The sequence below is a fragment of the Bufo gargarizans genome, chromosome 5, assembly GCF_014858855.1.
Source record: "Bufo gargarizans isolate SCDJY-AF-19 chromosome 5, ASM1485885v1, whole genome shotgun sequence".
NCBI lineage: Eukaryota > Metazoa > Chordata > Amphibia > Anura > Bufonidae > Bufo > Bufo gargarizans.
The window spans coordinates 400,040,452-400,054,218 of NC_058084.1; the positions used below are offsets into that span (position 1 = coordinate 400,040,452).

The 13,767-nt window shown below is 48.5% G+C and overlaps 1 protein-coding gene across 3 annotated transcripts in view; it reads left to right on the forward strand.

The window, feature by feature from the left end:
* Window positions 1-9,383: 9,383 nt before the first annotated feature.
* The window catches only part of DLEC1 (DLEC1 cilia and flagella associated protein), a 77,302-nt gene continuing 72,918 nt past the window's right edge, over window positions 9,384-13,767 (forward strand). For 2 of the 3 annotated variants that reach the window (XM_044294229.1, XM_044294231.1), the window contains exons 1-2: window positions 9,384-9,512; window positions 12,884-12,999. In XM_044294229.1, the coding sequence (XP_044150164.1) occupies window positions 12,913-12,999 (87 nt within the window). In that variant the 5' untranslated portion in view covers window positions 9,384-9,512; window positions 12,884-12,912. Of the gene's footprint in view, window positions 9,513-12,865; window positions 13,000-13,767 lie in introns of all 3 variants that reach the window. The other variant, XM_044294230.1, reaches the window with a different exon arrangement.

Below are 13,767 nucleotides of genomic sequence, written 5' to 3' on the forward strand. Positions count from 1 at the left end.
AAGATTTTGGGGAAAGCATATGTTTATTAAGGGTTCTCTAGAAGGCATGGACAGTCCTCTACCTACTAAGCAGTGACACTTTGTTTGTATTTAAGAGAGCTCCTATCCTTTATAGTTAAGCTACATGTTTGCTTTATTTTTTCTTTCTCTGTCTTTGGTCCTCTAGCTTGTCCCTGGCACAGCAGCTCCTTTGCTCTGTCATTGGAAGTCCATCTCCTATTTAGGAACTCGTCTCTACCTCGTTAGAGACGTTACACCCCTCTCCACAGAGGGTTTTTTTCTCTTCTCTTTTTTGTTTACTTGTTTTGTGTTTTTTCTCTTTTCTTCTTCTTCTCTCTTTTTCACTTTGTAGGGGCACATAAGTGGTCTATTGAGACTTTCTTTATATCCTCCTCTTCTTTCTTTGTTTCAATCCTTACTTTTCCTGAACCACCCCTTCATACCCTACCTCATCCTTCCATCCGTGACTATGGCTCCACCTGGTGTCAGACTCGCCTCACAAAATGTAAGGGGATTTAATATTCCTGAAAAACACTCTAAGGTTTTATACGGTATGCACAGAGAGAGGGTGCAGATTCTTTTGCTGCAGGAAACACATTTTAAGCAGGGCCATATACCGGGTATATACTCTAAATACTACTCCTATTGGGCTCACAGCACCAATCCTGACTGTAAGTCAAAAGGGGTCTCAATTACTTTGCATGAATCTCTGCCTTATACCATTTTATAGACCCAGGAGGACCCATATGGAGAGTTCCTTTTTTGAAGCTGAGGATCCATGAGAGAACGTACACCATTGGGAACCTATGCTTGCCGAACTTAAGACAAAGTAAAGCACTTACAGGTATTTTGTCCAAATTAGAAGCCTTTGCTGAAGGGGACGTACTGCTAGGTGGCGACTTTAATATGACCTTGGAGCCCTTGTTGGACTCCTCCATGGGAAAAAACAATGGTTCCTAGCTCGGCAATGTCTCGAGCAAAACAAGCATTACACTCTAAACAACTGGTAGATGTTTGGCGAATTTTGCACCCTAAGGACAGAGATTACACCTATTTTTCCCCAGCCCACCAATCTTACACTAGGCTAGACATGTTTCTAATCTCTCATCATGCACTGACCTTCCACCCAAACACACATTTAGGGACTTCTATCTGGTCTGACCACTCCCCAATATTCCTATCTTTGGATTTACCAGGACTGGTGGCTAGGGAATGGACTTGGTGCCTAAATGAGGCTCTCCTTCGTGACAGTGTGTGTTTGGGTGATCTGGAATCCGCCATTAAGGGTTTCATAATGGATCACTCATCGGATTCTATAGCTCTTCCTCTGCAATGGGAGGCACTAAAATGTGTACTGCGAGGGGTATTTATTCAAAATGGAGCTAGACTCAAGAGGGAGCAGGCCGCCAAAGTACAACAGTTATTGTCCCAGGTAACTGCTTTAGAGTATTCACACAAACAGTCACTGGACCCTGGGCTCCTTATGAGTTTACCCTGGCCAGAGATCAACTTCAGAAGGTCCTCACCGAATCTACCTATAGAAATGCTGAAAGGTTTCGCAGTTACCTGTTTGAAAACTCCAACAAACCTGGGAAAGCCCTAGCGAGACTCATACATCCTCGCCAACAAGCAAGTTACATTCCCACTATTGAAGATACGAGGGGCACATCAGTTCACCATCCTTGCCAAATAGCTGAGGCCTTTAAATCATATTACGAATCACTATATAACATTAGGGGCCAATACTTTTGGTCCCTTAACAAGTGGGAGGCACATATGCAAACTGTTGTAATTCCTACACAGTTCACCTGATTTGGATGTAAATACCCTCAAATTAAAGCTGACGGTCTGCAGTTAAAGCACATCTTGTTCGTTTGATTTCAAATCCATTGTGGTGGATTTGTGTCGATGTCCCAATATTTATGGACCTGACTGTAAGACGCGCCTGCCCATAAGACGCATCTAGGTTTTAGAGGAGGAAAATAAGAAAAAATATATTTTTCATCAGACCTCAGCTCAGACTCCCAATCAGACCTCAAATGTTAATCAGACCTCAGGACAGACCCCCAATGTCAATAAGTCCCCCAATCAGACCTCCATGTAAATGACCCCAATCAAACCTCAGATCACACCTCAATAAGTCCCCCAATCAGACATCCATGTGAATGACCCCTATTTAGACCTCAGATCAGACCTCAATAAGTCCCCTAATCAGACCTCAGATCAGACCTCCATGTGAACGACCCCCAATTAGACCTCCATAAGTCCCAGAATCAGACCTCAGATCAAACCTCCATGTGATTGACCCCCCCAATCAGACTTCAATAAATCCCCCAATCAGACCTCAGATCAGACCTCCATGTGAATGACCTCCACGCTCAGATCAGATAATAAAAAAAACAACAACTTTTCTCTCCTGCTCTGGACGCTGCGGCTCGTCACATCCAGCGCTCTTCTTCCTGCCACGTGCTGTGCTGTGATCTGACGCGCACAGTGTGAGGTCACAGCGCATAAACATCCTTACGCTGTGTGCAGTCACCGCTCTCCTGTCCTCCGGTGCAGCTGTACTAGAGCGACAGCCTGAGGGGAGGCTGCCATGATAGGTTTGGGGACAAGGGGACGTCAGGGGTAGTTGCAGGCTTGAGGTGGGCAGGAAAAGGTTAAGTGGGGAGGAGGTGGGGTTAAGGAGAGGGGCAGAGCGGTAAGGTTTTAAGGGAGTGAAGCGGGAACCCGGACGCCATTTTAGGAAGGAAAAGCTCTGGTAGGGAGAGTTAGCTCACCTGCGATGGAAGCCCTCTTAGATAGGCTGAGGGAGGCGGCAGAGTCGCGTGGCCCGGAGTGGTTGGAGGCGCAGGTGTCGGGCCTGCTTGGTGGGGAGGCAGCGGGCACGTCCAGCTCGGCGTCGGAGGGCCGACAGCCGCGGCGGGCACGGCCGCCAGCGCGCCTTAGCCCGAGTGAAACCCCACAGGCTCGGTGCCAGATTGGGAGCCCCCCTGGGGACCCTCCGCGCCGGGGAGGCACGTCTAAAGCTCTAGCGTCAGCCTCTCGGCGTGGGAGGAATCCCACAGTACGGCGGAGCTCAGAGCAGGGCAGGGGTTTCCGCCCCCTGCCTTCCCCAGCATGCAGCGATGGATCGGGACCGGGACCTGCAGGATCCCCCCCCTCAGTGGGGGACGGGAGGCCTGCGCGGCGGAGGAGCGTGAGGCAGTGTGGACACGAGGCTGGGCTGGCAGCTGGTCGGCAGGGGCCCAGGCCTTGGGATACAGAAGACAATGTGGCAGGCACTGGCAGGCAGCAGCGGGAGGAGGAGCCATCTTCACCATCATCGTGCGCACCCAGCACCTTGGAGGCTGGGGTACGGGGATCCGGGTCAGCGGTGGTGTCGGCGCAGGAGGACGTCTCGTTGCTGGGGATGGATCTGCTGGAGTCAGGAGTGACGGCTGCGGGGTTCACAGCGCCCGGGCAGCCAGGTAAGACTTCTGTGGGACCTTCACATGCGGTAGTAAGCGCCCCTGGGGGGGGGAGCAGGGGGGAGCCACGGGGAGTTGGTTGGGGGGCTCAGTCAGTTGCTGGGTAGCTTGGCGGGTTGGGTTGCTGGCCTTGGGGGAGCAGGGTTGTCCCCGTTGCCCGCTTGGGGTGAGGGGGGGCCCTTCGGTGCCGGTGAGGGTTGGGCCGGGGGTTGCTAATACGCAGGTGCGGGGGGGGGGGAAAGTTGGTATCGGTGCAGACCCAAGCAGGGGGCGAAGAGGAGCGGCGGAAAGTTGATGACTCGGCGCAAGGGGAGGTATATGTATGTTTCGAGGGCCCATTAGGGGTGCATTTGAAGCAGGAGGTGAAGGAGCGTATTTGGAATGGGGAGTATATGGAGATTTTTTCCTTGTTGCCCCTGGAGAGATTTCAGTTGGATAGGGCAAGGGGAGAGGACGGAAAAAAAGAGGAGGATGAAAAACGCAGGTATCGGCTGATTCCGCGTACCTTCTCTAACTGGCTGCAGGCGTTTGCCATTCTGGCGAGCGTCATTGGGGAAAAAGCGCCGGAGTGCTGCTCCGCGCTGTTTTGTTATATGGACGCGATCGGGGAGGCGTATCGGGTGTATGGGGGCGTGGGCTTGCTTCGTTATGACGAGCAATTTAGGCAGAGGAAAGTGGTCCGCCCAAACATGCGGTGGGACCACAAAGATATTGGTTTGTGGATGCGGGTGATGGCGCCGGGGCGGCATGGGCAGTCCTTTTGGGGGGAAGCAGGTGGCGGGGCAGGGCAGTCGGGGTTGTCAACGGCTGCGGTGAAGGGTTTGTGCTTCCTTTTTAATGAAGGGAACTGTAAATTCGGGGCGAAGTGCAAGTTCAAGCACGAGTGCACTTCCTGCGGCGGGGCTCATGGGGCGTCCAGATGTTTCCGCGGGGGTAAACCGAGAGGGGGGGAATCTAGTGGAAAAGGGTTTGACGCCGGTACGGGTGGGAAGGATGGAGCCGTTTTTAAATAGGTATCCTGTTCGGCCGGCGGCTCAGTTATTGTTAGATGGTTTTAGGTTTGGTTTTCGTATCCCGTCGGACCCAGGGCCGACACCCTTTACGGGTAGGAATTTGCGCTCGGCAGGGGAGCATGCGGAGGTGGTGTCGGAGAAGCTGGCAAAGAAGGTGTTGTTGGGGCGGTTGGATGGACCGTTTGAGGCTCCGCCGTTCGCTGATTGTAAGGTTTCGCCGTTGGGGGTGGTCCCAAAGAAGGAGCCGAACAAGTTTCGGCTGATCCATCACTTGTCATTCCCAAAGGGGGCGTCGGTCAATGAGGGTATTGATCCTGAATTGTGTTCGGTGGTCTATACCTCGTTTGACGCGGCTGTGGCGTGGGTGCGGCGTTTGGGTTCGGGGACTTTTTTGGCGAAGACAGACATTGAAGCGGCTTTTCGTCTACTCCCGGTGCACCCGGATAGCTTACATCTATTGGGGTGTTTTTGGGATGGGGGGTTTTACGTGGATAGGTGTCTGCCGATGGGCTGTTCCTTGTCATGCGCATATTTTGAGGCCTTCAGTTCTTTCCTGGAGTGGGTGGTGGTGGAAGTTTCGGGTTGCAAGTCAGTCATCCATTACCTGGATGATTTTTTGTGTTTGGGTCCTGCGGATTTGCGGGTATGTCATCTGTTGCTTTCTACGTTACAGTCGGTGTTTGAGTCCTTTGGGGTGCCGCTTGCAGAAGGGAAGACGGTTGGGCCTACGACTGAGTTGAGTTTTTGGGGGATTGTTTTGGACACGGTGGCCATGGAGTGTAGGTTGCCGGAGGATAAGTTGTGGGATTTGCGGGCGGAGGCCGACAGGGTGGGTAGGTCGGTTAAGATTCGTTTGAGGGATTTGCAATCGTTGTTGGGGAAGTTAAATTTTGCATGTCGTATTATGCCCATGGGACGAATATTTAGCAGGAGGTTGGCTGCGGCGACCGCGGGTGTGACGGCAGCGCATCACTTTATTCGTTTGGGGCGCGAGCTGAAAAGGGATTTGGAAGTGTGGGCTAGGTTCTTGTCAGAGTTCAAGGGGAGGGCGTTGGTTTTGGGGGATGCAGTGGATAGTGTGGATTTTGATTTGTTTTCTGACGCGGCAGGGGGAGTTGGTTTTGGGGTCTACTGCAACGGGCAGTGGTGTGCAGACAGCTGGCATGAGTCGTGGGGGGTAAGGGGTTGGGTTCGGAATCTGGCATTGTTGGAGCTCTTTCCTATTGTGCTAGCACTGGAGTTGTGGGGGGATAAGTTTCGTAACAAAAAGGTGAGGTTTCATTGTGACAACATTGGGGTGGTGCAGGCCATTAATAATTTGTCTGCTTCATCCCCGCCAGTTGTTAGGTTGTTGCAGCATATGGTATTGCGTTGTTTAGCGTTGAATGTGTGGGTGGTAGCGGTTCATGTGCCGGGGGTCTCTAACGGTATTGCGGATGCTCTTTCTCGTTCGCAGTGGGAGCGCTTTTGGCAGCTGGTGCCAGGGGCGGAGGTCGCCGGGTTGGAGTGTCCGGGGCTGCTGTGGGAGATCTTGGAGGTACTGTGAATAGGCTATTCAGGGCCTCCCTAACGGACGGTACGTTGGCGGCATACGATGAGGCTTGGGATGGCTGGGTGAGTTGGTGTGGCATGCTGGGAGTGGGAGTGGATGCGGGTGAAGTTCCCTTGGTGTTGTTTTTGGGATGGAAGAAAGATGAAGGGTGGTCAGTGGCTCAGGTAAATAGGTGCATGTCGGGTTTGGCTTTTGGTTTCAAGCTGCGGGGGCTGGTGGATTGTACAAAGGCTTTTTTGGTTCAGCAGGTGTTGAAGGGTTGACGGAGGGGTTGGTGGACGGAGGATAGGTGGCTACCGGTGTCGTTTGAGCTGTTGTTAAATCTTGGGGGGCGGTTAGAGGTTGTCTGTAGTTCTTGGGGGAAGGTAAGCTTGTTCAAGGCGGCATTTTCGCTGGCCTTTTTCGGGGCGTTTAGGTTGGGGGAATTGGTGAGTAGGAGCGTTAGTTGTGCCGGGGGGTTATGGGGTGAGGATGTGGATATCTTTCAGGACAGGGTGGTGGTCCGGCTGCGTAGGTCTAAAACGGATCAGGAGGGGCGAGGGTGCAGTGTTTGCTTGTTTGTAGTGCCGGGTTGCTCGATGTGTCCGGTCGTTTGCCTGCGGGAGTATCGCTTGGGTAGGGGGAAGGTGCGGCCCCCTTTTTGCAGCATGCGGATGGGTCCTTTTTTATCCAGATTCCAGTTCTTGGCGGTTTTGAAGAGGTGCTTGAGGGAATTGGGGGTTGATTCGAGGTGTTACACGGGTCACTCGTTCCGGATTGGGGCGACGACGGAGGCAGCCCGTCGGGGTATGAGTGAGGAGGTTATTAAGAGGATAGGTCAGTGGGAATCGGGTAGGTTCCGATCCTATGTGCGTTTGGGCGGTCTGTAAGGGATGCAGGTTGCAGGCTTCGGCATTAATGCAGTTGTTATGTTTGTCTTGTTTCAGGTGTCCCCCCGGCCTTGGTGTGGATTATCAGGCATTCGTTCGTTTTTTGGGGGGCGTTACGGGCCGATGTGCGGCGAATGGTCATCAGCTGGGCTTTGATAGGGAGGTGGCGGCCATCCGGTGGCTGGGTTACCAAGGTATGTTGTGGGGGGGGGGGGGTTTGAGGGAGGTTCACCGCTTTGTGCAGCTGGACCGGCCTCCGGATGTATTGGTGCTGCATGCTGGAGGGAACGATTTGGGCATGAAGCCGGTGAGAGAATTAATCCGGGATATTAAGTTTGACCTGTTACGGTTGTGGTCGTTGTTTCCCGGGATGGTAGTGGTGTGGTCAGACATCGTTCCTAGACGGCGTTGGCGGGAGGCGCGATCGGTGGAGAGGATAAACAAGGCCCGCATTAAAGTTAACAGGACAGGGGATAACCATTAAATCCGTGGTGGTCATACCACTGGGACCCACACCGATCACGAGAACGGAGGCTCCGTTCCCCCTGGTGCTACCCTGAAATGACTGGAGCGGCCAGTCGCACATGTGTACGGCCGCTCCATTCTTTTCTATGGGAGTTCTGGAGACAAATGCAGGGTATGGGGTCCCTGTTCTCATGATCGGTGGGAGACCCAGCAGTAGGACCCCCAACGATCTGATAGTTATCCCCTATACTGTGGATACATTTTACCTACCAGACTATCCCTTTAAGTTTCATACTGGGCAGCGCGGTGGCTCAGTGTTTAGCACTGGTGCCTTGCAGTGCTGGGGTCCTAGATTCAAATCCGACCATGGGCAACATCTGCATGGAGTTTTTATGTTCTCCCCGTGTTTGTGTGGGTTTCCTCCGGGTTCTCCGGTTTCCTCCCACACTCCAAAGACATACTGATAGGGACCTTAGATTGTGAGCCCCATTGGGGACAGGTTGATGCTAATGTCTGTAAAGCGCTGCAGAATATAGTAGCGATATATAAGTGCATAAAATAATACTGGTTTGCTGCTGCTGGGAACCCTAACCTGCACAGGGTAAATATAACAACCCTGAAACTGCTCCTGAAAAAGTGATCATTTTTGACATCTTTAGTAAAAAGGGAGTGCTCCTCCACTTTCCAGGATGATCGGACAGACTGTCACTGGCACATGAAGTTGTAGTGGAGGAAGTTGTGAATAAAGGGATAATTTTTTGACTGTTATAATTTTACAAAGCAATAAAAAAAAATCTGACTGCCTTTTTTTTTTTACAGGCTTATTTTTTACCACCGGCTCCTATCCATTTAGCCAGAGTAATATATGTCACTGTCACTTTATTAATGCTGGCTTGGTGTTAAAGAGCTTGAAAGGGGTTGGATAAAGTCCAAGGAGACTTCAGAATATCACACACGACTTCTCAGGACATTTGGGGGACTTTTGATTCAGGCTGAATTTATTGAATCTGACAGCTGATTTGATCCAATTGGACCCAAAAGAATTTTGGGGACTTCACTCATCTTTACATGTGATGTCACCTACCAGACTGAAACTTGGCATGTCACAGCAGATTATAGGGGGCATCTGTCAGCAGATTTGTACCTATGACGCTGGCTGACCTGTTACATGTGCGCTCGGCAGCTGAAGGCATCTGTGTTGGTTCCATTCTTATATGTGCCCGCACTGCTGAGAAAAATAGCGAAGCGAGCTTCAGATTCTACATCCGAAGTCGCTTGGCTCAAAACTTCCGATTAATGTTGTATGGAGATCCGTGTTCAGTATTAAAATGTACGCCCTCCGATGAGGCGAAGTTAGTTATTCGCGAAGTCGGGCAAGACTTTGTTGAATAACTTTGGTAACTGATTTTATAACTGGAAAACCACGTTAAAACTCAGAACCGAACTCTGCTTCGGTTCCGACTGGTACTTTGGAACCGAAGCAGAGTTCGGTTCCAAGTATTAAAGTGGTTTTAAAGTTTATAAATCAAGTACTGAAGTTATTCAACGAAGTCTTGCGCGACTTCCAGAATAACTAACTTCGCCTCATCGGAGGCTGTACATTTTAATGCTGTACGGCGACGGATCTCCGTGCAGCATAAATTTGACGTTTTAAGTGAAGCGACTTTGGATGTAGCATCCGACTCTCGCTTCGCTGATCACTAGTTATGAGGATTTCATTTGGAAACATCGGACACCAGGATGGGCAGTAAAATAAGAGGAAAAATACCACTTTTCTTTTTGAACAGAAGGTATGCATTTTCCGTATTGTATGTTATTATATATTTATTAACATTTTATTTTCATTTATCATGTGATAAAAAAATATAAATGTTAGCACCAATAAAATGTAAATCTAATAATAAAAGTCTCCTGAACAGAGCAGAAAAATCCTGTGGCCAGTGAGAGAGCCGAGCACTTACAAGGAACTTCCACTAGGTGGCGAGCATGGGCGTCCTCAGGCCTGGAAGAGGAAGCTGAACTGCCGGATACATAGGTTGTGCCAGGCTATCACTCCGCCCCGCGTTACTACGGCAACCGCAGGACGCTGAGGAGTAGGTCGTGTCTTATGTATTCCTCCGCAGCAACAAGTCCATTTACTATTGTAAGTACAGCCTGATTCTCAGTGTGTGCAGGGTTACACCGGGGGTCCGGGAGGTTCGGGGGGAAACTGCTGTGAAGGTGTAAGGTTAGGACAGAATGTGACATAACGGACTCCAGGGACAATGGCTCTGCTCTATCAAATTAGGAATATTTGTATTCATTGATTTTCTGACTCTGGAAAAGCTGAGTAGCATGGCTTCCATCACCACTTCCAGGGGTTCTGTAACAAAACGTTTCCAGCTTCTGAAGGGCAGTTTTTCACCCCTTATTTAAAATTTTTTACACAGCCTACGTTTATTTTTCCATTTATCCTTATTGGATTCCACGAGCCATAGGCTGTCCTCCTTCTGTTCACCTAGTGGTATAACCCTGGGTTCAGACCTGAGCGTTCCGAAAGGAGCGCTCTGTATGTGCAATTGTACCGGCGTTTACAATCGCGCATACAGAGACAGGCGAACACACATTGTCGCGCGTTCCCGAATATCTATGTACGGGAACGCGCGACAAAACGCCCCAAAAAAGCTCAAGAACTTGTTTGCGCGTCGGGCGTTTTACAGCGCGTTCATACGCGCTGTAAAACGCCCAGGTGAGAACCATTCCCATAGGGAAGCATTGGTTTCTCCTTGTTGAGCGTTTTACAGCGCGTAGGAACGCGCTGTAAAACGCTCAGGTGTGAACTTAGGGTAAGGGCTTGTGATTTGTGGTACACCTTGTATTTTTTAATGGCCCAATTTATTTTAAAATTCTTTGTGGTGTGACACTGGAGAAAAATAGTAATTCCACCAAGGTTTTTGGGGTTTTGTTTTGACTATGTTCGCTGTGTGCCCAAAATGAGATGATGACTTTATTCTGTGGGTCAGTACAATTACGGCGATGCCAAATTTATATAGTTTTTATTATCTTTTTCGAACTTTAAAAAATAAAAACCTTTGGAAAAAAAACTAATTTTATCAGCTAGCCACTTTTTTAAACTGCTGTCTACAGAGCTGTGTGAGGGCTTCTTTTCTGCAGGGTAAACATATGGGGATACTTTTTATTAAAGATTTTTTTGGGTGAGGGGGGGGGCAGAGTGACGAGGTGAACAAAAAAATCTGCCATTTTTATTTCTATTTCCGTTACAGCCTTCACCGCACAGGAAAATATCTTTTAACTCCTTAAAAACCGGGCCTATTTTCATTTTTGCATTTTCATTTTTTCCTCTCCACATTCCAATAGCCATAACTTATTTATTTTTTCCTTTCACATAGCCATATGAGGGCTTAATTTTTGCAGGACAGGATGTATTTTTAATGCCACCATTTAATTTACCATGTCTTGTATTGGAAAACGGGGAAAAAAATCTTTGTGGGGTAAAATTGAAAAAAAAAGGGAAAAAAAAGGTTTTTGGGGTTTTGACATCACGGCGTTCACTGTGCACTAAAAATGACATTATGACCTTATTCTGCGGCTCAATACGATTGCGACGATAGCAAACCTGTGTCGTTTTTATTTTCCTTAATTACTTTTTAAAAATAACTTTTTTATATTTCGCTCTACTGAGCTATAAGAAGGCTTGTTTTTTTGCATAACACACTGAAGTTTTTATTAGTACAGTTTTTGTGGTATGTACGACTTTTTGATCACAGTTTTTTTGGGGGGTGACAAGATGACAAAAAATTTGTGAATCGCGTTTTTTTGAATTTTTTTCCGTTACGGCGTTTACCGCACAGGAAATTTAAAAATATATTTTAATAGTTCAGACATTTTCAGACGTGGCAATACCTAATTTTTTTAAAATTCTTTATATATTCTTATTTGTAAAATTGGGACAGGGAGATGATTTAAACTTTTAATATTTAGATGTTTGTTTTTTTTTACTTTTTTTTTTTTTAAGTAACTATTAGCCCCCCTCCCCCAGGGGGCTTGTTCATGGGATCTTTTTATCCCTTCTCCTATTCACCCTAATAGAGATCTATTAGGGTGAATAGTATTTTTACACTCTACATTCTGAGCTCTGCCTCGTGCATAGCTCAGTATGGAGATTGCTATGACAGGCCTAGATCGTTTCAGCGGCGTCCAGGCTGCCATAGCAACCGATCAGAGCCCCGCGATTTCACTGCAGAGGGAGCCGCATCCAACGCTGATCGTCGCACCTTAGGGGTTAAATGGAAGGGGGCGGGGGAGTGATTGCCGCTCCCTGTCATTGCGGCCGGTTACTGGCTGTATCATACGCATATGGAGCGGGCTCACTGCAGAGGTCCGCTCCGTACAAATGCAGGCGCATAACGCCGTACATGTAAAGCATAGGGTTTAATAGTTTGGATGTTTTTGAACGCAGCGATACCAATGATGCTTATTTAAAATTGGGAAAAGGGGGTGATTAGAATTTTTAATATTTTCGTGTTTTTTTATTTTTATTTTCTTTTTTACACTGTAATTTTTAGTCCTCTTAGGGAATTGAACATGCAGTCTTCTGATCACTTGTCCCATAGACTGCAATAGAATACTATTGCAGTCTATGGTATTCTGACAGCCTGTCTGAGAAGCCGTGTCTTGGGCATGACTTTTCAGTCAGTTAGCCATGATAGGCCTGGGAAGAACAGAAGGCCCCAGGCTGTCATGGTAACCAATCAGGACCACATGGGTCCTGGCCACAAAGACTAACATGGTAACATGATCATGGTCATTAACCCCTCAGAGGCCACTGTTGATAGCGGCGTCCTCTGTGATCACCAAGCTTTGCAACTTTTTGATGCCAGTTTTCTGGCGTACAGGCAATGTTGAATGTCCTTCAGCTTTAAATTAGCAAAAAAGTAATCAAATTTTGAGTCCTACGGACACGAACGCGCATGTGATTATTGTGGAAGATGATGGGATTTTTGTAGATGTCATTTGATCATGGTAGTCATACACTGGCGGCAGCAGTGAGATGTCCACCTCAGGCCACATACACATTGGTACTCTTTATTTAGATTGTTCTTTAGAGAAAATTACAGTTGATCTGTCGGCCCCTAATGGACTCCATTGACTCTGATGGAGTCCGTTGGATTTCCACCGTGTGATCCAGTATTTTAATACACAAAATGGTGCCACATGCCGCACTGTTTTATCCTGTGTGTGAATACGACATTATTGACGTCACTGCTGCAGCCAGTGATTGGCTGCTACAGTCATGTATTGAAATGATCGCTGTGGTGGGGTAACCTAGGAGCAGTGGAGGACTGAAAACTGCCCCTTGTAGCCCCTCAAAAAAGCGTTGTTTGGACTTGTGGAGTTTCAGGGACATGGACTGAATGGTCTTCTGAAAGTTCTTCTATTTAATATTTAATCTCAGAAGCAATCTATATTACTGTTAAAATACTCTTGTTAAAACAGGTTTGTTTTGCTGTGTAGTAATTTCAAGTACTGGAAACAAAGACAGGATGGCTACAGATGAGGTTCTTCCGAGAATTAACCTGTCCCCAGATCCTGCGATGTACTGGCCGAAACCTTCTTCTAAAAAAAACCAGGTATGATACTATAAGAGAACAGAGTAAATGCTGTAGGCGGGATGTGCGCACATTTTAGAGAGGATGTCCATAGTGAATGATCTCTTGAGGGTCTTCACATTTGTTCATTTTGGCTTTGTGGGTTCAGTTGTAACAGTATCAGCTACTCATATGCTACTATTGAATTGTGTGGGGACTGACAGATTTCCATAAGGTTTTGTTTCTTTACTAGGCCCAGCCTTCAGCACACTTAAAGAGGTTATCCCATCTTAGACAAAGGGGGTATATCGCTAGGACATGTCCCTATTGTCTGATAGGTGCGGGTCCCACCTCTGGTACCCGCACCTACAAGTAGAACAGAGCAGGAGAAAGTTGAGGAGGGCTCACCGCGCATGCGCAACCGCCCTCCATTCATTTCTATGGAGCCACCGATAATAGCTGGCTCGGCTATTTTCGTCAGCCCCATAGAAATGAATGGGAGTGGTGGCCGCGCATGCACGGTGCGCTCCCATTCACTTCAGTGGAAGAGGTGGGGAGCTGTGCCTGGTGTTGGACGGTCCCCAGGAAACCCGGGGTTCTCCAGCCACAACTCTCCCCAGCTCCGTTCTCCTAGCGATATGCCCCCATTATCTAAGATGGGATAACTCCTTTAAAGGGGTTGTCCAGGTTCAGAGCTGAACCTGGACATCCCTCCATTTTCACCCCGGCAGCCCCCCTGACATGAGCATCGGAGCAGTTCATGCTCCGATGCTCTCCTTTGCCCTGCGCTAAATCGCGCAGGGCAAAGGC